The sequence below is a fragment of the Ambystoma mexicanum genome, chromosome 1p, assembly GCF_040938575.1.
Source record: "Ambystoma mexicanum isolate Mex_15411 chromosome 1p, UKY_AmexF1_1, whole genome shotgun sequence".
Taxonomy (NCBI): Eukaryota; Metazoa; Chordata; class Amphibia; order Caudata; family Ambystomatidae; genus Ambystoma; species Ambystoma mexicanum.
This window is the reverse complement of record NC_090921.1, coordinates 25,056,603-25,084,449: the sequence shown is the minus strand read 5'-3', so window position 1 is coordinate 25,084,449 and position 27,847 is coordinate 25,056,603. Positions and strand designations below refer to the sequence as shown.

At 48.8% G+C, this 27,847-nt stretch overlaps 1 protein-coding gene across 2 annotated transcripts in view; it reads right to left on the bottom strand.

The window, feature by feature from the left end:
• Positions 1 to 27,847, bottom strand: part of LOC138564517 (zinc finger protein 345-like) — an 88,965-nt gene that overhangs the window by 21,620 nt on the left and 39,498 nt on the right. For both annotated transcript variants that reach the window (XM_069642916.1, XM_069642917.1), the window contains exon 3: positions 8,115 to 9,564. In XM_069642916.1, coding sequence (XP_069499017.1) covers positions 8,115 to 9,564 — 1,450 coding nt within the window. The remainder of the gene's footprint in view (positions 1 to 8,114; positions 9,565 to 27,847) is intronic.

The window sequence follows — 27,847 nt, the reverse complement described above, 5'->3', positions numbered from 1 at the left end:
CCTCCACTCCCAGACTTGCTGAAGCCAGCCCAGCCTGGGCAAACTCAACCTCCTCCAGGCTCACTGGAACCAGCCCAGCTGGGGCATGGGCAAACTCCAGCTACTCCACCCCCAGGTTTGCTGAAGCCAGCCCAGCCCAGCCTGGGCTCGGGCAAACTCCACCTCCTCCAGGCTCACTGAAGGCAGCCCAGCCTGGGCCCGGGAAAACTCCACCTCCTCCAGGCTCACTGAAGCCAGCCCAGCCTGGGCCCGGGCAAACTCCACCTCCTCCAGGCTCACTGAAGCCAGCCCAGCCGGGGCCTGGGAAAACTCCAGCTACTCCACCCCCAGGCTTGCTGAAGCCAGCCCAGCCGGGGCCTGGGCAAACTCCACCTCCTCCACTCCCAGGCTTGCTGAAGCCAGCCCAGCCCTGGCACTGGACTTGGTCCAGGATTCAGGCCTTAACTGGGGGCAAAACAGTAAATACTGACTCAGAAGAGGACCACGAAAATCCCAAATGTAAATGTAGTCACTCTGGTTCCCCCAGGCACTGTCCACCAAGACACCACAGCTTTATTGGCTCAGTCAGTACTTTTGGAGTGGCCCTCCTGCTGATTAGCAAAAGCCAAGAATTTTTGGGTGTACCTAATGCCCCCGCTGACGTTTCATCTGGTGAAGGGGCCACTGGGGCCACTGCGGCCACCACTGGCACCACTATGGCACTCCAGCCTGAATACAAATCACATTTAATGGGAGGTGGGGACACAATACTACCCACGATGATCTCTGATAAGGCCATGAATCAGCCCACTGCCCACATAACATCAAGCAAAGGAAGGGAGCCTGAATTGAGACTGGCAAGTGCCTTAGGGTCAACGGTCACTGCCCTCTTGGCAACCACACTCGACCTAGCAACTGACGTTCAGAGAATATTTCCTGCCAACCTCGATCATAAAGAGGAGGGCTCTGGGCCCAAGGAGTGCCAATGTAATTGTAGTACAGTCCTATGCAAACTTTTGATAATAAAAAAAACGATGCCCTTGGAAAGAGAGAAGCAGGAAAACATTGAATTAATGAGGTGGGAGAGAAAGGGTTCCAGAACCAAACAAATGATTTAGGATAGACAAATCCCACATCCAAGAGCCCTGTGTCAACCCCCCTCAGATATGCCAGAGTCTTAGAGGAACCTGCAATGGAAATGCAACAAGGTCTGCAAATTGCCAATGCCCACAGGAGTAAAGGGGAATTTTGTAATTCAGAACCATCTGGCCACGACCCCAAACAGCCATTGCACCCTGCCATCCCATTTCCTTCAAAGCGGACTTGGAGCACACAGGCAGATAGATTTCTCAGAACTATCTGCCTGCCCAGCATCTGCAGCCCCTCCACCACAGTGCTACCTGTCGGTGATTGGCCCCTCCACCAACATCAGGAGCCTATCGGGAGCGGGTAGGCGGGAGCTTACTTCCGCGGAAAGCTCCGTGATCCAGCTACTGCAGCCGTACGTCCCAGCCACTCGCACCATTCTGGAACAGGAGCAGGAGCTCTGAACCACTGCAGGAGCAGTTGGTTTCATCTTCATTTGCCCGAGGCCTCCTCCATACAAAGGTATGCTGGCAACTGTTTACTTGGCTATTCTTAGCGCCGTAAGCGCGGTAGCCGTGGAACTATCCACAAAGAATGCAAGCTTTTAATACTAGGCATTCGTTTTGCACCCGAGTTGTGCAGCCTTGCTGTAAATGCCAACAGCACCCTTTGCCACCATTAAAATACACGAGGTGCTCGCATTTTAAAGATGGCCGCCCGTGTCTTCTACACTGCCCAGCATCTGCAGCCCCTCCACCACAGTGCTACCTGTCGGTGATTGGCCCCTCCACCAACATCAGGAGCCTATCGGGAGCCGGCAGGCGTGAGCCGGCCCTTCCTGGAAAGGCCCTGAGGGTAAGGCCAACAACTGTCCAGAGACTGTCCTGAGCTGACCAGTGCCCAGGGCCATACCCCTTGCCTGCCAGTCTCTTATGAGGTTGTGAGCAATCCTCATTTGCACAACCTACTCCACTTGCGCCTTCCACCTTATCCACTCTATCTGCACCCTTTATTACCTTACCGTCATCTGCTATGGATACCAGTCACTGCACTGGACGTTAAGGTTGCTCAAAACTATAACATTTGCAACAATGCACCACTTCCAGTCGGACCTATGTACTATGACCTATTTGGCTATCTCTATTACCTCCCCTCATAGACAAATCACATTTGTGTGCTCGTTACTATGCATTTGCATTGCGCCCCTTTGCATTTTTGCTAAACTGTGTTATTCTGAACTTAGGTGTCACCCTACTGCATTTTTGCTAACTGTGTTATTCTGAACTTAGGTGTCACCCTACTGCATTTTTGGTAAACTGTGTTATTCTGAACTTAGGTGTCACCCTACTGCATTTTTGCTAAACTGTGTTATTCTGAACTTAGATGTCACCCTACTGCACTTTTGCTAAACTGTGTTATTCTGAACTTAGATGTTTCCCTTATTGCACTTTAGCACAATCGTATCATCTTAAACCTAGGCATCACCTATCAGCCCAATCGTATGATTTTGAACTCTTGATCTACTCGGTGCAAAGGGAAGTTAGCCTACTTTGTGTAAAGTGAAATTAGTCTATTCTGAGCAAAGTCCATGCGCCTGCCTACACCTGCCTAGCATTCACCGCACAGCTTCTATCCGCAGAGTGTATTTTCTTATCCAGGCACCAGCCCTAGTGTGTACCAGTCCTGCATTGAGCAGCCGCCCGCCCAGACCATGTTCACCTGTCTCACTCTCACTCTCGCCATGTTCCCTTTCTGCAGCATGCCAGACAATGTACACTGTACCAGCAACATCTTCATAACCGTTAACAACGGTCTAGCCAATCTAGGTTGCCCTAGGCACTACCCGATCCCCTGCCCGACACCCTTCCTACCCTCCCAGCCGCTTTTCCCACCCAACCATCACTCTCCCCCTACTGCCTCCGTAGTCAACAGCTCACCTGCCAAGGCGACCTCTAACAATACTACCAATCACAGCACTTTTTGTGCCCCATGTCTTACAGTACCCCCCACACTGAAATTTCCAGAAACCCTACGTTCCACTAATCCAGAAATCACTGCCCGCAACAACAGATTAGGCACCAGGCTGCCCCCTACATATAGCATCCACCTGCCCAAACTCAACACCAAAACTAAGAAGAAATTAAAGACCCCCAATGAGTCCGACCCACTCCCCCTAAAAGGAGCCTTACTCAATGCCAGATCCCTGGCCGCCCACCCCACCGAAATTGCTGACACCATCCCAACTCATGATCTTGACTTCCTTGCCCTAACGAAAACATGGCTACATGAGGCCTCAGGTCCACATTTATCGCTAGCCATTCCTGCCAACTACTCCATCCTTAGAGCTGACAGACCTAATGGTAAAGGAGGAGGCGTAGCTCTCATTTCCAAATCACCACTAGGCTGCAGACTAGTCTCCACACTAGCACTCAAATCCTGTGTTACTCACAATCAAGTTACAAACTTCCCCCACAAGCATGATTACACTACACCTCATATACAGACCCCCAGGCCCCCCTGGGACCTTCGAGGAAGACATTACAGCACTCATCACTGAAAACTCCAAGCCACTAGCACAAACTATCATCCTCGGCGACTTCAATTTAGGTTACGACGACGCTAAGGACGCACCAGCCGCATCCTTAGCAAACGCCCTAACTGAGCATGGATTCGCTCAACTCAGTCTCTCACCGACTCACCAGAAAGGTAGAATTCTCGACTGGGTAGCAACTCTTAACTGTAACACCACCTGTAAGGACCCCCAACCTCTCACATGGACAGATCATTACCTTATCCCACTTGAAATTCACACCATCCAGACCACGCCTAAGAATCACCCCCTGGCACCAGCCTGCCCAACCAGAAACAAGCGTAACATCACTGCCGAAGCCCTATTACCCCTGGTCCTACCTACCCTTAACGCCCTACCGGACAACGCTGACCTTAACTTTCTAGTTGACACCTTCAACAACTCCATGGCTACCGCCATTGATACCATTGCCCCTTTGAAACTACGTAAAAGCAAACCAATAAACCACCTGAACTCGTGGTACACTCCCGAACTCAAACTACTCAGGAAAAAGAAAAGCGAACTAGAATCAGTATGGAAAACTAACCCTTCACCTGAAAACAAATCCAATCTCAAGAAAATCTCAGCGCTATACAAAAATGAAATAATTTGCACCAAAAAAGATGCCTACAACGTCAGGATTGATCAGGCAGGCTCTTCCACCAAAGAATTATTTAAAATTCTAAAGGAGCTAGAAAACCCCAACCCCCCTCCAGACAACTGCTCAAAAGATAAACCCTGGTGCACCAGCATCCAGAATGCCCTCAACAACAAAATCACAGGGCTCCAGACCAAAATTGTGAATAAACGTCAACAACTCTCCAGCAACAAAACCACTAACCCTGGCTTAAGCCCACCTACATCTAACAAAGCCAACATAGGCTTCACCTTTAAGAAAGTGACCATCTTAGAAGTCCAAAAAATTATCACTTCCCTAAAACCTTCTAATTGCAAAGGGGACAGCTGCCCTGCCCAAATAATAAAAGATGCTGCCAGAGACCTCTCCCCCTTTATCACTAAGCTAATCAACCTTTTGTTTGCCAACAATTCTGTCCCCAACAACCTAAAACAATCTTGGGTGCTCCCTCTCCTAAAAAAACAATCCCTAGACCCAGCCATACCAACAAATTATAGACCCATCACCACTGTCCCGTTTCTGTTAAAAATCGTGGACAGTGTCGCCTACATCCAGATTCAGGAGTACCTGGAATCTAACAAACTGCTGGGTATACGTCAATCTGGCTTCAGACCTCAACACGGAACTGAAACCGCTCTGGTTGACCTCAAAATCCAGAGTGATGAAATCAAAGACAAAGGCAATGCAGCCATCCTACTTCTCTTAGACCTCTCAGCGGCCTTCGATTTAGTCGACCATGAAATCCTATGCAACCACCTCTCCATCGCTGCCCACTTCTCCTCCTCCGCCTCCGCATGGATACAATCCTTCCTAGCGAATAGAACCATGCGAGTCTTCTCCACTACAGCTGCTGCTGACCCGATCCCCATCACCTGCGGAGTCCCACAGGGCTCCTGTGCCTCCGCATGGATACAATCCTTCCTGGCGAATAGAACCATGCGAGTCTTCTCCACAACAGCCGCTGCTGACCCCATCCCCATCACCTGCGGAGTCCCACAGGGCTCCTGTGCCTCCGCATGGATACAATCCTTCCTAGCGAATAGAACCATGCGAGTCTTCTCCACTACAGCTGCTGCTGACCCCATCCCCATCACCTGTGGAGTCCCTCAAGGCTCCTGCGTCTCCCCCACCTTGTACAATATATTTACGAAGCCTCTATTCGACAAATTGGACCATCTGGGTGTCACCTACACTAACTATGCAGATGACACCCAGATTCTCCTCACCATCTCAGGCAACTACAATGCGGACGTCACCCGGATTAACGAAATCTTCTCCATCATTCAGGCATGGATGGCCACCCACGGCCTCTGTCTGAATGATGAGAAGACGGAGCTTCTGCTGGTCGGCTCTCCTAATAACCTGTCTAAACTCAGCCCCAGTTACAAGAACATCATCATAGACGGTAACACCATCCCTATCGCCAAAAGTGTGAAAACCTTAGGTTTCCACCTTGACGCCAACACCAACCTCGCCAAACAAATCAACTCAACCGCCTCGGCCACTGCATATACAGGTAAGCTAACCAGGGCTAGCAGACCCTTCCTATCCCCGGACAGCTGCCTCACTCTGGCCAGAGCACTCATTCAATCCAAACTAAACTATTGCAACAGCCTGTACCTAGGAGCCAACCAATCCATAATTAACAAACTCCAGGTTCTCCAGAACAATGCTCTACGCGCCGCACTCAACATCCCAAGGCGTGAACACATCTCTACAACCAGGAAAGCGTGCAAATGGCTCTCCATACAGCAAAAAATCGACCTCAAAACTATCTGCCTCACTTATAAGGCCTTAAATAATCTAGCCCCACCGTACCTCTCCAACAAATTTACTTTAAAATCTTCATCCAGAACCACCAGATCAACCAACTCCTAAAGCCTACTAGTGCCCAGATTCGCCTTAACAAGAGCAGGAGGCGCTAGCTTCACTGTGCTAGCCACCCAACTTTGGAACACCTTACCACTCAAAATTAAAACCACTGAGTCCTTCCCGATCTTTAGGAAACTGGTTATTGGCTGGCTACTGAACAATGAGTAGCTTTTACCCTCATCTCCAACCACACCTGTATTATATGTAAATTGTCATATTATGTAAATCCTTCTTTGTAAATTTGATGTACCCTGTAAATGTTACTGCATATTTCATGACTGTAACCGTATCCTTATAGCGCCCTTCTACCCACGGGTCCGGAGCGCTCTACAAATAAATTAAACAAACAAATAATGTGCTTCCTAAAACCAGCGTGCTGCTACAGGACTCTTTCAAATCTCCTAGAAATTCTTAATAGGCCTACTGCACCACGGTCAGTTTTCATGCATTGAGTTCCCAAACTGACCTCAAAACAGCATGAACCAAAGGGAGCACTTTGTAATAAGTGCTTACACTGGTGGAAAAATGTGAGGGGATTCCATTTTGTCACTATGGATCAAATTGTTGACTGCTCAAGGATACAGCGAGGGAGGCAGCTTGGACTGTGACATTGTCGAATTAAACCTTTGAGTTCCTAGACTGGTCAGGGACCTATTGAGTATTAACAGGACATTTAACTCCCTGGCAAACACCGCACTTAACTTGGGCCCATATCCCTGGGGCCTAGAGTTGCTGTCTTCTCTGGAGCAAATGATGTCCCTTTGGGAGAAAGGCCTGTAGGGACTTTCTCAGTCGATTTATAACTTAGAGCGAAAACATCTATTGCTTCATGCGATCTTCCTGTGCTACTGATTGTAATGGGAAGGTTTTTATAATGTGCATTTTTTGTTGTTGTGAACACTTTTATGGCTTTCAGCCGAAATAAAGTTAAGAAGAAGATATACATATATCTTTACAGGACCAAGGGAACAATCCCTCTTATTGTCAATGGTACATCTTCACCTCCAGTTGATATTTGAACTAATAGGAAGAGTACGCATGGGGTACTATACTAAACCAGGACTCCACATCAGGCGAGTACCAGGCCTTTTTACGTATGAAAATCTTGTAAATACGCCAGCTTTATTATTTTCCTGGGTACATTTACACACAGGTTTAGAGCAGAGGGCAGTGCAAAGGTTGGGTTACTTGACAGAAACCAGGCAGCTTCTTGTGATTTTTATCTACATGGATGTAATTGCAAGCCACCTCTGAAACTGAATGCATTTCTCTGAAGCCTTTCAAAAAAATAAACTGCACACTGATAAAAGAAATGGTTTCTTGCCAGGTTGATGTGGTCATTTAACTTTCAGCAGATTTTGTTGTTGACTATAGCCAAATAAGGCCTTAGAGCGGCCAAAACATGTGTCAACATATATGGGCATTTTGGATAAAATAAAAATTTCTATCTGAAGTCTCATTGACGATTACAAATTTTGAAGTGTCTGGCGCCCCATTGGGGTACATAAAAATGATTCAAATCAAAGAACAGTCTCTCAAAAATAAAGAAATCAGGTGAAATTTTTTAAATAAACGTTAGGCATGACTAAAAAAACCAAGTTGCAAGCGACTAGCCAGGCATAAAGTGATTCGCCGCTCGCTTATCCACATAAAACCAGCACACCGCTTTGTACGCTCCACAAGTCCGTTATCCAAAGACAAGGGCTGGTGAGGAGAGCACATTTGGATGTCTGGTTACGGTTACTACCTAGAAAAAGTCTTCTAATATTGGGAATGGCAAGGGGAATGTTTAACCCCACCAATTAACTGCAAACCAAACCTTAACTCACGCAAACAAACAACAGGTTGGAAAATAACATTAGCACATGGCAGAAAGCCAGGTTTCACGTTTCTGTCTTTCCTAATGCATTCAGTGAATATACGTGTAGGCACCAGAGTAGTCTGCGATAGATTGATAAATGTCATCCTTACTCTCCCTTGTGGGTTCTCTGGTGTTTTCTGAACACTGTTGCATTACTAAAGTGCTGATCATACTTTGCGCACTTATAGGGCTTCTCCCCCAAGTGTATCCTCTGATGGTGGCGTAGACTTGTCAGCTGAATGAAGCTTTTCTCACAGTCCATGCACCCATAGGGCTTCTCACCAGTATGGATCCGCTGATGCTGACGTAAAGTGGATATCTCCGTGAAACTTTTCTCACACTCCGTACACTGGTATGGTCTCTGACCTGTGTGGCATCGCTGATGTCTTCTGAATATTGATGCATTACTAAAGTGCTTACCACACTCGACACACCCATAGGGCTTCTCTCCAGTATGAATTCTCTGATGTTGCCGTAGAGCGGACATCTGAGTGAAGTATTTCTCACACTCCGTACACTGGTATGGTCTCTCACCTGTGTGGCATCGCTGATGTCTAACCAGGTGTGATGTCTGTCTGAAGTGCTTACCACACTCTTTACATTGGTATGGCTTTTCCCCGGTGTGGGATCGTTGATGTGTAACCAGATGCGAGGTCAGCCTGAAGTGTTTACCGCATTCTAAGCACTTGTGTGGCTTCTCCCCAGTGTGGATACTCTGATGTTCATGCAAACTTGAGATCTGTGTGAAGTTTTTCTCACATTCTGTACATTGGTATGGCTTCTTCCCTGTATGGGATCGTTGATGAACAACCAGGTGTGATTTCACCCTGAAGCACTTAGCACATTGCAGACACTGGTATCGCTTCCCTCCACTATGGATTGTCTGATGTGGGGGCAGCAGATTCAAGTTCTGTGCGATGCTATTCCCACACTGCATGCCCTCATTTGGTTTCTTACTTGTGTGACATTGTTGATGTTTACTCAAGTAGGATTTCAGCCTGAAGCGTTTACCACATTCTGTGCACATGTAGAGCTTCACCTCAACATGGGTTCTCTGATGCTGGCACACACCTGCCATATCTGTGCAGCTGTGATCACACTCTAATATCTTTCCCGCAGTATGTATCCTCCGATGCTTGTGAAGCTGAAACCTCTCAGTGAAGCTACTCTCACACTCTGAGCACTTGTAGAGCTGCTCGTGCACGTGGGATCTCTCGTGCTTCATGAGACTGGGGCTGCTGGTGAAGGACTCCCCACATATACTGCAGGAGAAAGCTTCTTCCTTCGGGTGGCACCTCACATTCCTCAGGAGTTGGGATTGGGTCATGAAGGTCTCTTCACAATGTGTGCATCTGTGGAGACTCTTCTTCTGGCAACTCTGCTGGGTTACAGACCCCGATGGGTCTTTAAAGCATTCCCCACAGTCGGTACAAATGCAGGGCATTTGGCTCTCATCTGACTGGTCTTGTCCATCTTCTGTGGGATTTTTCTTCTTCATCTGGATATTCCATCTTCGAGGAATCATTTGCAGGTTCATGGATGTAGGAGCCGTCCCATGTTCTGTTGAAGGAAGCAAGGGTTCGAGTCATTACTTGATACCATCATACACTACAGGGGTGTAGAGCAAAGCTATACATTGTTGTCCGTTGCACAAGAACAAAGTAAGTGTGTCTCAAAAACAATGTAATATATCCCTATGATCCCAGGTCGCACATTTCCAAGTATCTTTAGATTTAACAGTAATGAACTCGACCCATTAACAGACACATTATTTTTATCAAACGAACTAAAGCTGGGAGCATGTCATTTTGTAAAGTGTGCATCTTTGCAACATGCTTTTGTACGATGAATGCCATTACCAGTGTCATAACGAACACAGCATTACCAAAGTGCATAATGTTATGTTCGGCAACCGAAGCACCACCGCCCACCTCCCCGCCCCCCGCCTCAGCTTCATTTTACTTCGAGGCTCAACAGGCACCCATAAGGCTCCTTCTGTAGGGTTGTGAGGGGAGGAGCTTCAATACAGTGCCCCCTTGTGATCTTGGGCAAACATCTATAATCCTTGTTGTTAGGCAGAAACCTGTGCAGTTCCCTTAGGGACCACTGCAAAAGATTTAAGACTACAGGTGTTTGGCAGTAAACCCACTTGGTAGCAGTCTATACCACACAGATTCACTTGGTAGCTGTGGCTGAGCAGTCAGACCTCTCTCAAGAAGAGTTAGGCAGTATATAGAGTATACACAATAGGTACAGAGATACAGTAGCACAAGCAAACACTGACCAGAGCTTTGGTGTAAAAGTATATAATTATTTATTTAAAGACACACTTGTAAATTACACTAGCAACAAAGAGGTAAGTAAATTCAGCACACAGTCACTATTATATATGTATATACAACCCTAATTACTTATTAGACAAGTCTGAATGAGAAACACCACTTATTTTCAGACAGAGGTGAGCGCTTAACATAAGATGGCACTCTAATAAGTTATTAAAAAGGGAGGGAAAAAGATATGGAAGCTCACAAATTTCAATACTTTTAAAAGAACCACAGTAAGGCAGGATAGGCAGAGTTCTACTGGAGAGCAAGGAAGTGAATTGCAAGGCCCACTCTTGGAGAGAGCAAGCAGAAGGGGTCCAGGTTCACACAGTGGGGTTATGCCCAAAGAGTCTTGTAGATAGTTTGCACACAAAGAATGAAATTAAAGCCAGGAAACGTTAGCTAGGTTGTCCCAGGCCAGCCCAGGTTAGAAAGTCCAGGCTTTATTGTCATTCCAAATGATCTGTCGCAAGGGAAGCCAGGCGGGACACAGTACTTTAAGTGTGAAGGAAGCTCCAGCGGGGGCAGTTGTTCCTGGCAGCGGGTGCAAGTCGGTGTTTCGTCCAGAGGAAGATGAGGTCTTGCCGTGGAGGAAAGATGAAGGTCGTTGCACTGCCACGGAAGAAACCAGCCGCGGAGTTCTTCGGTTGAAAGGTGCTAGCCTTCTCTTCGCGGTAGTGGTAAGCCGTGGTATTCCGGTTGCCGGGGTGCTTGGCACGGGCAAGGTGGCCACGAGATGCTCCAGGAAGGTGAAAAGAATGCAAAACTGGTTATCCCCACCAGTCAAAGGAAGAAGACTCTCCGGGCTGGAGATCTCCTCTGTCGTCGGGGAAAAGTGGTGAGACGGTTCAGCAGGGCTCCACCAGTGGTGTCGTCGTTGCAGGTCGGCTCAGCTTCTCCCTCCTCGGATTCTTAGGTCCTGTGGCGACTTCTGAAGTTCCAGTCCACAAAGCCCTGCTGTTATGCAGCAAACCCCCATCATTCAGCCTAGCTGTCACTCAAACATGCTAAGTGGTGCCAATCACACAAGAGTGCGACTTGAGTTGCCAAGGCATCTCAGTCGAGGGTGCCTAAACCCCCTCCCACACCCCCTGTGGTACCCAGACAGAGTGGCACCACTTTTGGAGGCTTCTGTGGAGAAGCCTGCCAAAAAGTGGAACAAAGGGCTCGACTTGAGTTGGAGTCACAGAAGAGAACACAAACACCATTTTAGAATAGAGTTCTGGCAAAAAATACCAACCAGTGAATTAATATTAAATAAATAAACCAGCGGTATGTTCTAGGCTATAGGAATTAAATAATTAAAGTTGGTAGCCTCGAACAATGGGAAAATCCCATAGAGATATATTCGCAGTCGAATATAAAAAGTAGTATCCACTGTCACCAGCCAGAACTCGATCAGGGGGACGGAGAAGTGCCCCCTCGAACAACAGATCCCGGGGCAATCGAATTGCCCCCACCAGTACGTCCACAATATGATGGTTTGTACTGGTTTCTGTTCATAATTTGGGACTAGTAAAGCCAATGGTGACTTTACATGCCCTGGGAGACAGTAGTCAGTCCCAGGGTATGGAGTCTATGTTGGGGGGGTCGCTACGACACCCCTGGGTTACAGCACGGAGGGTGCTGTGTAACACACATCAAAAACACAAGGAACCCTATGGAGTAAAAGACCCCATAGCCCATAAAACACATTACCAGTCAAAGGAACACCATAAATCATGTCTAAGAGTGGGAGTAAAAGAGTCTCACTCTTAGCAGGAGAAAAAAAATAAACCCCAAAAATCCAGCAGAGCTGCTGGGGGACTCACTAGGTTTGGGAAATTAGCCTTTACAGAGAATTCTCCCTAACACTTGTGTTGAAGTGATGGCATAATGAACACATCATTAGGGCGCTGTGTCAATCATGGGTGTCAGCTGTGTTCCTTCATTATTCCGTCAGGTTGTTGCCCAGGGAGGGACTCTGCATGAGGCTAGAGTCTAGAAAGGCATCCGCTTGCATCAATGGGGTTAGGTCCTGCATCTCTCTGATCCCCCATGCACACTTGGTGACAATGCATGAAGAATGGGAGGAGTGCAGCTGGTAAAATGAGTTTTCAGCACGCCTCTGGTCTCATCCTTTACACCCATTCATGCCTGTTCTCCCAGTTCTCTCTCTAGTCTGGATTCCGTAGATGTTCCTTTCTACTCTGGTATCATTATCTCCTCTACACCCCCTCTCTTTCACAATGCACCTGTCCCTCCTAAGTGAATCCTATCTTGGTCCTTCAATTTGTGTTTGGTCCGTAGAGCCTTTCACTTTGGCCCAAGACGCTGATCAGGGATGCAGCCGTTTTTCCGATACAAGCCTCGTCCAAGGCTCATTCCCCGGCACTCTTGCCAGCCACATTCCATGCCCCTTCCCCCTGCTGCAGGCAGTCACCATGTGGAACCTATTCCTGATGGAGCCATATTGCAGTGGCATCTCCTTCCTCCAGGACCCCATAGCTGACCCACCACTGGGTACCTGCGGCCTGCGGCTTCAATCCAAGCAGCTCCAAGTTCATGCCCTCACCCCTTTCATGTTCTGCATGAACCAGAAAGCCTACAAACATTGCCACTAGGGGCACACAAGTTGCAATGGATCCCCGCAGAAGAGCCCTTAACGCCCTCAGCACTCGCAACACGGATCAACATGAGGTTTTCTCTCATAAAAGAGACCGCTTTGTCCTTCGTTCTTCTATCATCAGGTTACAACAGATCATCCTTTGACTATACAGATTCAGGGGGGCAACGCAACCAATCCAGGGAATGTGTCCCTTCTCCCAAAGGAGGAGCCCCCCCCCCCCCCCCGCCCACCCCTGTGAGGCTAGGGAGGTGATCCCACTCCGCAACACCCTTCCAAATGGAGGAGGTGGCAAGTGGGATCTCACCGGGAGAGACTCCCCTTTGGGGATCATCCATTATGAAGAACTGTATCAAACTCAGACATAAGTAATGATCATAGAGGAGCTTGTCTTTTTAAAGAGATTCCTCTATTCAACTAGGATGAAGAAACTACGAGAGGACAACACGCTGAGCCGTGAAGCTGAGAGAGGTGTACGCACACAGGGCAACACCCGAGAGTGGAAGAGCCGAAGAGACACAGAGCGTGCAACTTTCGAGATTGCTCCGGATGTGACAGCGAGATGCAAGAGGTCCGGCGTCTAAGCAGAACGAGAAGCCGAGGAGACGGGAACTCGAGTTCCGGTGGCGACATGACCACATATTTGCGATGGGCAGTGCGCCCGTATAATAATGCCAAAACCACTCATCTGAGGAATTAGCAAGATAGCCGGTTACACTGAGTGCTACATGACTGCCCAGAAGGAGCCAACAGAAGCCGAGACACCAGGAGCAACAAGAGGCAAGAGAACTATAATGAATAAAGAATACCCGAGTAGGCGCCGCCCGCAAAGATGGTAAGGAAACAGGGAGAACGGGAGAACCGGGAGGCCGCCAGGAAATCATTACAAATCAGGAGGAACTCGTCCAAGTGAAACTGACAAGAAGTGGAATATAAAGTTCACGAAGAGCATCTTCTTTAAGCTTGAAAGAGACTCTGGGAAGATGGGAAAAGATCAGGCACTTTAAAGGCTGAAGAGAGGGAGAAAATACTCCAATAAGAGAAAGAGAATTCTCAGAATTAAAGGGAAGTGTAGCCTATAACGGCAAAGAGACACAAACCAAATCACCCCAGGAGAGGGAGAACATTAACAGTGAAGAAAGCTTATATCCCATAAGAAAGAGTCGGTTAAATCCAAACGGCGGATCAGCCTAGGACAAAGGATAAGACAGAAAGCTACAAGGGATCCCTGGAAGTCAATCCCAGGGGGCAGAAGGAAAACATAAAGACCTTAGGAAAGACTTGCAAGAACTTGTACAGAAGGTGACAAAAGACTATTTCAAAACAGCTTCTAGCAATAACCCCTTAGGCAAAGGAGAACTTTGTGAAGGAGACAATCAGGAGAAGGGAGACATTTTCCTGACCTTATTTTTGGATAGAATAGTGGTAGGGTAAGTTAGTATTCGTTTTTGGACAGCAGTTATTCTATTTTTGGTAACATCCTGATGACTGACGAGTACCTTAGTTCTCCAGCATGGGGTCTTCCATGGATTCACATGCTATGGGAAGGAAGGATAGTGCAACAGGTTTGAATCCCGACCACACGCTTAGCAACCACTCGCTCGTGTTAAGCGAGTTATAAAAGTACAATTATAATTATGAATATTCCCCGTCACCAGGCTGGGAATCTTGGGTAAAAAAGTTTAGCTTTAAGCTAAAAATGCATCAACGCTTGTATAGCCTGTTGCTGTCGCTTTGGGTCATAGTGCCCCAACCAATGACACTCCTTAGATTCACCCCTGGTGGCCAACTTCAGATTTTTACAGCACGTTTTCGCGTTGGGAGTCCTTGAGTTTCACTCCTCGGTTTTCTTGCGGTTTTAGCATTTTTTTGATAGTTCATCCGTTTTTTTTCAAATCCATCACTGTTGTGAATTTTCGGCATCAGGGATTCTTTGCCGGTCTCGATCCCACGGTCCATCAGATTTATACACTGTGTGAGGCAGCAAACTGAGTTTTGGGCTTAGTAAACGAGCCATGTCAGAGGCAGACTAGAAGAGCCTCTTCAAGGCATGTTCCAGATGCGGTCAAAAGAATGTCGAGGACCGTGAGCAAAAGCACATTTACTGCATGGACCCGGGTCACGATGTGGAGGGATGTCCCATTTGCCAGTCTTTCTCCTCTAAGTCAAGGAAGGATCGCCATCAGAGAATGGTCTCATGGCTGGAGGAAGGTAAGGTCTCTGACTCAGTGACCGTGCGCAGTCATGACTCTGATCGTACTCTTTCTGGCAAGAGGTTGAGATCCTTTGAGGACGCTTCCATGCAGAAGGTACCTAAACATGCAAAGTCGAACACTCCGAGTTCCTCATTACGAGCACAGCGACCGCAGTCTCTCAGTCATCTGGATTGGCGATGGACAAATATTGTTCATCGTTGTCGGCAGGGTCATCGCCGACGACCCTCGAAAACTTCCTCGGCGACGACACCAAGAGCGAAATCATTGACAAAGACTGTCTGCCAGGCCGGCGGTACCGGTTTGTAACACGTCTACAGATTTGTCGACAACGGCAGGCACCATCGCGATGTTCACAACAGCTATCTAAAGGGTTGCATTGCCTCCACGGCCTCTGCTAGCATCAACTGGGTCGATTTCATCTGCACTACCATTTCCAGGTATGCCTGTGCTAGGCACCTTGCCGAGAGGTTTTAGCAGAGAGGGAGCAACTTCCAGATCTCTGTTTTCTAGCAAAGACCACAAGGGTCCCTCAGCTGCATACCACCTCACCAGTGAGGCCTCCCAGTGTTGTGTGTCCAAGCCCATGTCACTGCACCTGCCATCCTGTCAGAGAAGGAAGAAATTTTTGAAGACGTTGGAACACACCGTTTGGGGGTGGTGTTGGCCTGCTTCCATAACTGGCCCAGAGGCCTGCACATCCACCTATGCCTGCCTGCCCTACAAGCGCCTTGTCCCATGCGCCAATCTTGATGCCACAGGCTCCAAGATCCCTTGCCAAGAGAGATTTCTTTGGAGATTTTGTCGGCTCTCCACGCTCTGGCCTCACCGATTCAGCAGCGACAATCACCTGTGGCACCTGATCCTCATGTAGTTCCAGGGCCGGTCGCTGTGGCCAGTCTATGAAGACCGTCTCAGCCCCACCTGGCTCCGTCTCCTTCAGTGCCTGTGGTCCAGCAGCCACCTCCTGTTCCATGGCCTTCTGTTGTAGAGGATTTGGCCCTGACAGGAACGGACACTAATATGGACACCAACCCAGATACAGATGGTACCCAGGGTATGGATGAATTTGACGACTACATCCCGGCAGATGGTGAGCCTCCAGATTTGTGGACCTACATCTAGAGACTCTCCCCTCGGATGAGGTGGGACTTTTTTCACGCGATGATCTCTCAGGCTGCCAGGCTTTTCAACCTGGTGCCGGAGGAAAAGAAGGAGGATGGATTCCTTTTCCAGTGCTGTGAATCCTCCAGAAAGACTGTGGTCTCAGTCCTGCTTCTGGATGACATCTGGGAAGACGGGCTGCTGCGCCTACTAAGAAGGAGAGGCTGGAGAAGAAATAAAGGGTCCTGGTTACGGCTCCTAGATGTCTCAGAGGCCAACAGTGGACTCAGTAGTCTCGGCTGCTGCGCGAAAGCGTTTAACTAACACTTAATCCTCTTGCTAAGTTCAGCCTGTCCTGGAGGGAAGGAAGCTGGATGTGGCTGGACAGTGCATAACCACCAATGCCCTAGCAATACTTGCATACTATGACAGAGAACTCTGGTACAAGTTAGGACCCATCCTCTATTCCCTGCCAGAGGACAAGAAAGCAGAAGCCAGGGCCACCTTTTAGGAAGTGGAAATGACATGGTCCATGCATTGCCTGCTTCGGGTTCCGGCAGATGGGCAACAGCGATGTCCCGCGCCGTCAAGGCTTTTGGAAGGCCACAAATATCAGGCAGGACGTCCAAGCCATGGTGGTCGACATGTCTTTTCGACAGTGAGAACCTTTTTGGCAAGGCAGTGGACGAGTCTCTTCTTGCCATCCCGACGGACGTGGAGAAGTCCTGCTCTCTGGGCACATTGCAACAGAGGAGGCAGATCGTTCGCTCCCAGAAAGGGAAGGTCTCCTGAACTTCCAAGTGGCTCATCCCTTCCTCCCATCAGCCCTCCTGTTTCACTACTCAGGAGGTGTATAGAGGCCGTGCCTAGGCCTATAGGGGAGGTACCCATCATCGTCATCTGCAAGCCACGAGGACACAGTCGCAGAAGGAAGCCAGACCAGGCTCAGCACCCGAACCTCCACTTCAGCACCCTAGTAGAAGGCCGGCTATCTCGGTTTGCCAACATGTAGCGCAACATCCCCACAGACAAATGGGTGCTGGATGTCAACGAGCAGGGGCACTCTCTGGAGTTTCAAGACAAATGCCCCTGCATTCCACCGGTGATGAGACAAGACCAGCACAGAGCCCAGCTCGTCAAGGACATTCAGGCCATGCTGCTGAAAGGGGCAATAGAACCAGTCCCCCTGTGCCGCCAGGGCTCCGGAGAACACTCCAGATACTTTCTGGTTCACTAGAAGTCGGGCGGATGGAGGCTCATCCTGGACTTGCGTCGTCTAAACAAATTCCCAAAATCCCAAAAATTCAGTATTGTCACGTTGCAGCACATGCTCAGCGAACTGGAAGAGGGAGATTTCCTGGAGAAGCATATTTCTACATCCCCATTCACCCGAAAAATCGGAAGTTCCTAAGGTTCGTCATTCAAGGAAGACATTACCAATTCAAGGCGTTACCCTTTGGCCTCAAGTCGGCCCCAAGTGTGTTGACCAAATGCCTAATCCCAGTGGTGGCATTCCTTCATTGGAAGGGTGTGCATCTATCCCTACCGGGACGATTGGTTGGTCTGGTCTCGTTCTCACACCCAGGCGGCACAACATACAGCAGAGACGATCCAGACTCTAACCTCTCTGGGATTCTCTATAAACAATCCCAAATCATGCGTGGTGCCGGGCCGAGACCCTTGGTTCCTGGGGGCTCAGCTCAACACAGTATTGTACTGGGCGACCCCATCTGAGGAAGACTATGTGCCTACCTAGGAAAGGTCCAAAGGCTATCCTCCCTCAGAGTGGCGACAGCCCGGACCATGAAATCCCTGTTGGGGATGAGGTCCTTGTGCATCCATCTGGTGCCTCGTTGGAGGCTGCAGATGAGGCCGCTTCAGGAGTTCCTGGGCGCCCGACGGAAGCAGATCCCAGGCTCATGGAATGGAAGTAAAGCCCTCAATCAAGATTTCGACACTGGTGGTCCATTCGCCCTAACATCTTACAAGGAGCTCCCTTTAAGACCCATGTGCACCAGGAGACGGTCAAGCCTGACGTTCATTGGAAAGTTGGAGCGCCCACACGGGCCAACTATATAAAGAAGGCACTGCATAGCAATGCCCTGGAACTATGTGCTGTTTTCTGGGATCTGAAGTCTTTCATGCCTCAGCTCTTGGGAAAGGTGACCAGGGCCTTCAAGACAACACAAACACCAGGTATTTCATCAAGAAGCAGGGCGGGACCTGTGGCACTGGGCCATTGCTTACCGGATGTTTCTAGTCCCATTCAACCTGGCAGGCATTCAAAACACCATTGCAGACTCAGCAGGGAGCCTCTCGAATCTTCAGCGAGTGGGGCCAGCCTCAGATAACTTGTTTGCGACAGCAGCCAATACCAAGTGTCAGTAGTTTGCGAGCAGGTATCCTCAGGCGAGGAGTTGGGGGGTACCTTCTTGTTCCTGTGGGAAGGCTAATTCCTTTACACATTCCCGCCAATTCCACTGCTTCTACGTCTGATCAACACACTTAAACTATCCCTTTGCAAGATGATCCTCATTGCACCGGAGTGGCCCTGAAAGATCTGGTACCCGAACTTCACCCGTCAGTGTCTCCGGCCATCTAGCTGCCTCCTCTTCCGGACCTGCTATCCAGAGAAGGAGGGACAATCCTGCACCAAGACCCAGCATCCCTGAACTCTTTCAGCCTGGCTCCTGCAGCATCAGAATTTGGACATTTCTCACTGCTGTTGGAATGCAAGAAGATTCTAGCTAAGGTCAGGGCTCCGTCGACACTTGCATGCTCCAAACACAGGTGGATGCGCTTCAGAGTGTGGTACTAGTAACCAAACATCTCTCCACAGCGCCGCAACATATGCCTAATCTGCTCTCGCTGGCAAAGGCTGGTGTTGCCCATTCGTCCATCAAAGTGCACTTAGCTGCGATATCCCAGCATATCGGGGCTCCTTGCAGGCTCTACCTGTGGTTGCACAGGCTCGTGAAGGAGTTCCTTAAAGTCCTCTTCAGAACATTCCCTCCAGGGAAGGCTCCTGAACCCAGCGTGGGAGTTGATTGATGGGTGCTCGGTTTGAGCCTATGCATTGGACATCCTTAAAGGTTCTCTCATGGAAGATCGCCTTCCTAGAAGCGATCACCTCGGTTAGGTATGTCAGAGAAATCCAGGCTCTATCCTGTGAGCCTACATATTTATCTTTCAGGCAATCAAGGTGGTTCTACAAACTCATCCATCCTTTATGCCAAAGGTCCCGTTTGACTAATTTAAATTAACCTTTGGTCTTACCAGTTTTCTTTGCCAACCCAATTCTATGTGGCACGCACTAAAGGGTTTCAAAAGACTTCTCAACCTTTTGTCAACTTTGGACCTGTGTCGCATGGGAAGATGGCTTCCATCTCCAGGTGGCTCTCCGGCTGTATCATGCATTGCCATCAATTGGCCAACAGACTATTGGCAGGCCGGTCGAGAGCCCATTCCACCAGAACCATCGATTCGACTACTGTGTTCCTCTCTGGTGTTCCCCTTCTGGATATCTGCAGAGCTACTACGTAGAGGTCTACTCACACCATCACAAGATTTGACTGTGTTGACAGGGATATTAGGGAGGAGCCTTGTGTCGGACAAGCATTGCTTTGCAACAGGTTTTCTTGAGGCAAGTGTGTTCCAGGGGTAAGCCTTATTGCTTCTGTTGCGCCTTGCCACCTCCCGTGGTTGTGAATATGTTGGTTGTGTAATCGTATTCATAGCTTGTGAATCCATAGATCCCATGCTGGAGAAGGAACAAGTTACTAATCATTGAATTTGGGACAATCTATTCATACATATTTAGACACATCTATGCAACACTTAAAGTATAATGGGCAAAGTCGTAAGTTTACATCTTACGTGAAAGTTAGATTTGCGGAACGCTATGTACTAGTTCCTGGTTCCCCAGTGGTAGCTTCCGTCACTGCTTAATGGTAGTTCCCAGTAGCTGCATTTAGCTCCTGCTCATCATCCCTGCAGAGCAATAGGGAAAGATAGACCTTTTAATTAGTGTTTTATAAAACCAGATGAAATGGCATCACAGTGTCCGTGTCCTCCTTCTGACCCGCCACAGCACCCACCAGTCCATCCCCACAAGCAACTAATGCAGCAGTACGCATGCGCTCACCATGGAGCCAGGGTTCTACAATCAGATCTATGACCTCTCTCACAATGTCAGTCACACAGAAAGCACTCTAGATGGGACAATCCCCTTGTGCAAGGTACTTCCATGTGGCACATCACAGTGACCAGACTGATATAGAAGGCCTGGTTGCTCATTTGGTCTCTTCTCTGCAATGTGGTTTGAGCCAGTTACTTTGGCCTCTCCCTGAGGAAAGCTCTTTGGTGAATTCCAAATATAAGTAACAGTCTTTCCGAACTCCCATGTAGGCAGACAATGTACTGTGAACCGGGAGCTCCTTACAGTAATAGAGTCCTTGTCTCCAAGAGTGGAGTCACTGTCAGTGAGGTCCCACCTGCCCAGACCCCTAGCGAGCGACTTGCTTGGCAGGCTCACCTACCTAGCCACGAGCGGGGTGGCTCCCCTCTGGGGAATATGGACGAACAGTCCAGATTTGTCATAGTTGCAATTTGTTGCCGACTCTCGTTTTGCAATAAGATGACAGTGGGCGGTCGGCAGGGGTGTGCGCTCCTGCTTTTCATGTGACTCAACATGCAACCAGTACCCAGCTGATATTTTAGGGGTTCCAAGGCATCAGGTGGCACAAGCAGAGTCACCATTAGTCTCCCTCAACCGGGCTCAGACCAACTGTAGCACACATTCAACTATCGAAGACTTTCAAATATGCACAGGATTTAGCTTGACCCATTGCAGGACCACTTTGATCTCAATTTCACCTTTCAATAGTTGCCAATTAATTGGATACCTGACATTCGAGTGAGCACCGACGTGGCTCCGGACCACTGTCTATGATATCTTATTTGGCCTCCCAGAGTTCAATCACTCCTCTGGCTTTCAATTATATTTGCTTTCGTTCATCAAATACGTTTCACACGCTATTCTCTTTAGATTTCTTCATACAATGTTGCTGCTTGCAACATTTGCTGGTTTGTTATCAGTCTCTCCGACTCACCGGCTGTGCCATCTTTACTGGCACTGTTTTGTTGTAGGAGTCAAGGACAGTACCAAAGCGGCAGCTGCTCCTCCCTGCCTTGGTTATTAACGCGGGAGAATCTCGAGTACCTCCGACACACAATGCAGGTTTGTTCAGCTTTTGTTCCTGGTCTTAGGTTTCTTACTTTCCAAGGTTCGCGAAAGTAACGGTCTGAAAAGGTCAAGGGCACTTCCCTCTTGAAACCCTCTCTGGTCTCGCAGTCTTTTGCCTTGTATTAAACTGCCATCTTGGAACTGCTGTTTTCTTGTGTGTTTTGCTTCGCTCAGTGTGCTGTTGTTCTCCACCTTTTATCCGTGTGGGGAAGTTTGATGGAAATCAGGTGTGTGTAATGATCAGTAATTGCCTGGCATTGCCTGAACATTGTATTGGGACATGTCAGGTATACGGCTCTGTTAGTCGGTTTTCGCTCATGGTGAGCTGTCTGTGAGAAAGTGTTTGTGTCGGGAAAGGGGGTGGGGTTGGATGGGGAATGGGTGTTAGAGGGAATGGGATACCGCGTCTCACCTTCGGGTGTCCCACTGCCACTCCCCGAAGACCCCTCATCCAGGCGATCCTCCCGCACTGGTCCACCCCCAGGAACTGGATCCAAAAGCGATGGCCGTGTCCCGGCCACCTGGATGACAGATCCTCAGGTACTAGCAGGTGAAACACCTTCAGGTTTCTCACAGGTGGTGGAGTAGGAAGATCTTGGAGGGATGTGAACAGAGATAGATATACAAGGAGAAATAGAGGCAGACGGAAAGAGGAAAAAAAAGAGAAAAAAAAGAAAAAAAAGAGAAAAAAAAGGAGAAAAAAAGAGAAGAAAAAAATAATGAAAAAAAGAAAAGAAGAGAGAAAAAGAGAAAAGGAGAGAGCCAGGTTGGGTAGAGACTAGTAGAGAAACCCCAGTGAAATCAGTCTGTTGACACAGCGGAGAGGATCATTTAGAAATTCCCTGCGGGAGCTGGATTGAGATGGCCATGGCCTTTAGGTTTCCCTCCTAGATAGAAAAGACCTAAACAGTAGAGGTTATCATGCTTTAGAATATGTTGGGGACATTCTCGCGGCTACAGATGCCTGGCTAGGAGCATAGAGCCTACAAGGAGGTTGAGAGAGATGTGGGGAGCCTCTTCGTTTCAAAGGTCCCGGGCTTCCCAGACCATTTGTTTAAAAGTATAATTAAACCCTGTAAAACTACTCTCATTGTCTGTGGAATTTTGAGGCCATCTGTGAAAGTGGTGCAAGTATGAGTTATGTTATTATGCATTTGTATAGTGCCTTATATAGAATTGGTATGATCTCAAAGCGCTGTGGGTTGAACGCCATTGCGGACGGGAGTCCAGGTCAGTGGAGAGAATAGGGTAGAAAATAGTGCTTGGGTGCACTCAGTATGTGTGCAGCCAGTGCGGTTTACATGGTGTGTAGTAGTATTCTAATGTTAGGCATGGTGCAGTGGTTGTGTGAGATCAGTAGAATGTGTGAAGCAAGGCCGTAGATCTCAGGCCTAGGCAGTGGTGGAGCTCGTGTATGAGATTATGTGTGAAGCTAGTCCAATTTGTGTGCAGGGTATAACTGCATTCTAAAGACTGTTGAGGTGTTCATGGTGTTGTATAGGTATGTGTGCAGCTATGCCAAAATTGATCGTGGTATTCTATAGTTTGTTGGTGTAGAGGAGAGAGTGAGCATATCGGCATGCGAGTGTCTGTGCGGGTTGGTGGGAGAACCATATTCTGATTACCTTCCAGTGCCGGCTGAGCTGACCGTATATATTCTAGAGGTTTGGAGCATTGGTTCTCCGAGAGAAATTGTCTGACTTATTACCAGACTTGAGGTTGTCTTTCCCTTGACAGCGTCATCAGCGTTGAGGTGCCCCATTCGTATTCTTTCGTGGGTTAAGCGAATTGCAGGTCTATGGTCGTCCCTGCATCTCGTTGAGTTTGCCATTGTTTATTGGATGATAACTCCTCATTGTGCAGTTCTATTCTATTCAGACTTAGGAGTACTAACTAGATTTGATGACTGGCGTTCGGTGGACCCAAAGGTCCAGCATCCACGGCTTTGGTCATCCCGGTGTCTCGTTGAGCCTGCAGTTGCTTATAAGATGAAACCTCAGTGTGCACACGCTTCTGTTCTGTTCTTTTGGACATACAAGTACATCCTAGGCATGAAGACTGGTATTCGGTGAGCCCAAAGGTCCAGCAGCAGATCGGACCATGATGTTGGTGGTGTGTCTGACTGGCATAGTTACATGCAGTGGGGGTTAGAGTGTTCCTGGTCTGGTGTGCGGCTAATGGCAGGCAGCAGCCCCTCGATGTCACTTGCATGAGCTTGCCATGCCAGATTCCTCGCCTGATTCAGAGCGGATTCCCTCGAGGAGGAACAGAATCAATCCATTTCGGAGGCCGGGTTATAAGTGCTAATGGGCCCATTTGTGGGTTCCGGGTAATTGTTTATAGCGAGTGGATGGGTATTTCCTTTGTAGCCTATGGTTTCAATTGTGGAATTATACTGCATCATTGTCCTTTGCGAGATCTAAGAGTGCTAGGGAGCTCATCTGATTGGAGAGCGTAGTGCATATCCGCAAGAGACAAAACAGCAAGTCCAACCAAAGCATAGTTGATACTGCGCCCTGGATGAAGGTTGAGTTCATGGCATCAATTCCCAGGCAGATCAGAGTAACATGACTTGATTAGAGACTACCTTGTATACCCGGTGGATGACTAGATCTTGCCGAGCCATAATGTTTGTAACATAAATGCTATTAGGCTCTGGGATTGAAGTTCTGTGTATTCATTCCCAGATAACTAAAATTAACAGAGGTTGACATCTCCTGGACTGACAAGGCAGTGCATACCTGGAGGAAGACAATGATTAAGCTCAGTCGTGGCGACAAACAGAAGTTCTATTAGGACTCAGGGTTGGAGATAGAGGGAGATGTATGTCTGGTCCAGGACAATGAGCGAGCCCAGTCATAGCTTAAGAGCATACATGTTATGTCTCGGGTTTGGAGTCTATATTTATTGGACATTTGTATAGCGCCTATACACAAGTGCGTCCAAGCGCCAGAAGACAAGACGCGGGCGGGGGTACATGGGATATCATAAGAAAGAAAACAGTAACAGGAAAACAAAGAGGCGGTTATATTGGCCTTGTGACAATCCTACCGTGCAAGCGCTTCAGGAGATAAGTGCAAGGTGGTGCGGGTACAGGGAGAAGTGCAATAGAGGGGGTAGCCCAGAGGTGGGGGAGGGCAAGTGCCGTACAGGTCAAGGTGGCAAGTGCCATTGGAAAGAGGGGGGAGGGAGTCAAAGTGCAGTAGGCAGGTGGACTGGCTAGGGATGGTTCGGGAAAGGGAGCCCAAGGGCAAGTGCTGGGAGGGACTGGTGGGGGGGGGGGGTTGTCTGGTCCCTGTATGACTCAGAAGGGACCAGGCCCAGTCGCAGCAAAAGGTGGAGAGTTTAGCAAAGGAGGGGAAGATGGAAGGCAGCAGAGAAAAGGAAGTTCTTGAGCAGTTTCCGGAACTTAAGAAGATCGGGCTCAAGTCTGATGGGGAGAGGAAGGCTGTTCCAGAGGGAGGCACCAGCCGAGGAGAGGGATCTACCTCCAACTCTCTGCTTGGAGAAACGTTTGACCTGCATAGAACTCGAGCCAGAGGACCGAAGTGTTCTGGCTGAGAGGTATTTATGGATGGAGAGCTGGATGTAGAGCGGTCCCAGGCCCCAGACAACCTTGTGGATGATGCAGAGGGATTTGAATGTGATCCATGTAGTCACCGGGAGCCAGTGTAGAGACTTTAGGGTAGGAACGATGCAGTCCCTGGGCTTGAGGCCAAATATAAGTCTCGCAGCCTATTCTGGATTATTTGGAGGGAGCGAATGGAGGAAAGAGGAAGGTTGAGGCAGAGGCTGTTGCAGTAGTCAAGCTTGGACAGAACCAGGGTGATGGAGATGTTGAGCTTCTGAAGGAAGGTGAGGAAAGCTAGAGAAGGAGAGAGAAGAGTGAAAGATGATCCCAAGTTTTTTTGCCTCACAAGTGGGTAAGAAGAGGGGACCCAAGGAGTCTGTCCAGAGAGTGAGGGGGAAACTGGGAGCAGGCATCCCAATCAGAAGGATCTCAGTCTTGCTGGCATTGAGGCAGAGATCATTGGCAAAGCACCAAGCTTGAATAGCAGTCAGACAATCAGGTATAAGGCAGCAAGAGGGGGAGGAAGCGGTAGGGGAAGGCGGCCGGAAAGAGAGTTATGGGTCATCTGCTTAACACTGGAAGTGAGGGGACTAGGTGGAGATCAGGTGGGCAAAAGGGCCTGGTAGATGTTGAAGAGCTGCGGCGATAGGATAGAGCCCTGAGGGACGCCACAAGTAGAGAGTGAGATGGAGGACAGAAAAGGACCCATTTGAACTTGGCAGGGTCTGTTAGAGAGGAAAGAGGATAGATGGTTGATGGTGTCAAAGGTAGAGATCAAGGAGCATCAGAGATGGAAACTTAGAGTCCAGATTAGAGAGTAGGTCTTTTCAGGTATTCAGGAGAGCGGTTCCAGTGCCTCGTGGGCATTAAGATTGTAGCGTGGTTTGGAGTGGCATGGTCAGCATATTGGCGCATGGCCACTGTTGCCGAGCTAGCAGCTTTCTAACGTTGAGAAAAATTGATCACTAGAGCCAGCTTCGGCGTCCCGATTTTTTTCACCTCCCCGTGTTGATGCAGTTCTAGTCTTTCCTGGCCATTGGTATTAGGATGAGGGGCCCAAAGTGGTCCCTTACATGATTTAGGGAAAGAGCCAGGTCTTGAGTGCTTTACGGAAAGCACTGTAGTCTTGGCTGCGTCGCATTTGGGGGAGGCAATGAATTCCACAATGTTGGCGCCAGGGTTGAGTAGGCGGACCCTCTAGTCCTGCCCGAGTAGGAGGCGGGAACCACTAGAAGGGCCATGCTTGACCTTAGGGTTGGGAGGTAAGGCATAATCTTTTCTTGTAGGTATTTGGGGTCGGCTTTGTGCACTGCTCGTTGAGTAATACACAGGATTTTGTAGGTGGCCATTTACCCAATTGGAAGCCATTTTAGGGTACAGAGAGCAGTCATGATGTGATCCCAATATAAGAAGCAGTCTGGCAGCTGGGATTTGGACTCTTTGGAGGTTTTTTAGTTGGTAATATGATTGGTTATTTATAACGTGCTTAATACCCAGAGGTTTCTAAGCGCGGACCCGGGGATCGAACCTGCGGTGCTCCGTATCGTCTTGTTTCCAAGGCGAGCACGTTGCCCCTGAGCTATTCTCCTGAGACCACCTCCCAGTGGTCTGGTGCACCCAGGTAGAGGGAGTTTGCATATAGTCAAGTCTGGACCTGACAATGGACATAATTGCAGCCAGTCCATTAGGGTAGGAGTGGTGGGCGAAGATGCGCTTCAGAAGCCTAAGGGGGTAGTGACAGGATTTGGATACATTATTGATGTGATGAGGCAGGATTAGGTTTGAGTCCATGGTGCAGCCAAGGTTTTTGACGGTGTTGGAGGTGGGTCAGCGGGGTGGGGAGGGAGGGTGGCCATGGGGAAGGTTGCAGGAATAGAGCTGTATTTCCGCACACCATGATCTCAGTTTTCCATGGGTTCAGAAGGAGATTGTTACGTGTCATCCATTGGTCAATGTCGATGAGACATGCCGCTAAGTCAGGGTGAGGATCGGTGGTCGATTTGTGAATTCTCAGGAAGATTTGTGTGTCATCAGTGTAGTTATAGCAGGTGAGGGTGTGAGAGCGGATGATCCCTGAAGGAGGGAACACGTAAAGGTTGAAGGTGAGAGGCAGGCACCCTGGTGTACACGGGTGTTCAATGGGCGTGCGGTGGAGAGGAAAGTGATTTGCTGTCTGTTATTGAGGAATGGGGCGATCCAGTTAAGTGCCGATTCCCAGAGAGTGTAGTCTGTCAAGGAGGATTGTGTGGTTTACAGTGTCAAACGCTGCCGAGAGATCAAGAAGATGCTGTGCATCCTTCAGACTCTGCATAGACTTTGAGATCAACCCAGATCGTAATCAGTGTGGTGTGTTCCGTGGGGCGAACGGATGTCTGATTGCGCGGGGTCTAGGAGGTTGTTGGATTCCTGTCTAGAATAGTTGAGCTGAGTGTATGCAGAGCGGTCACTGAGCTCTGCCAAGAATCGGGTCTTGGAGATGAGCCTATAATTGATGGTTGGAGAGGGCGAGGGGGGGCCGAGGGATTCTGTCTTTGGAAGAGGTTTGACATTCGTGATTTTGAAGGGTTCTGGGAAGATGCTGGAGGTGAGGGAGTCATCAAGTATGGACCTCGCCAGTTCTCCTGCACAAGTGTAGGTGAAGATTTCTTTGAGGAGTGAGGCAGGACAAGGGTTAATGGGGGAGCCGGAGGGTCAGCTGCTGGATAGTAGTTTCACAAACGAATGAAGGCATTTTGGAGGGGAGGATGGTGGATTCTGGAAGAGCGGGTGGGGAGTGAGGTT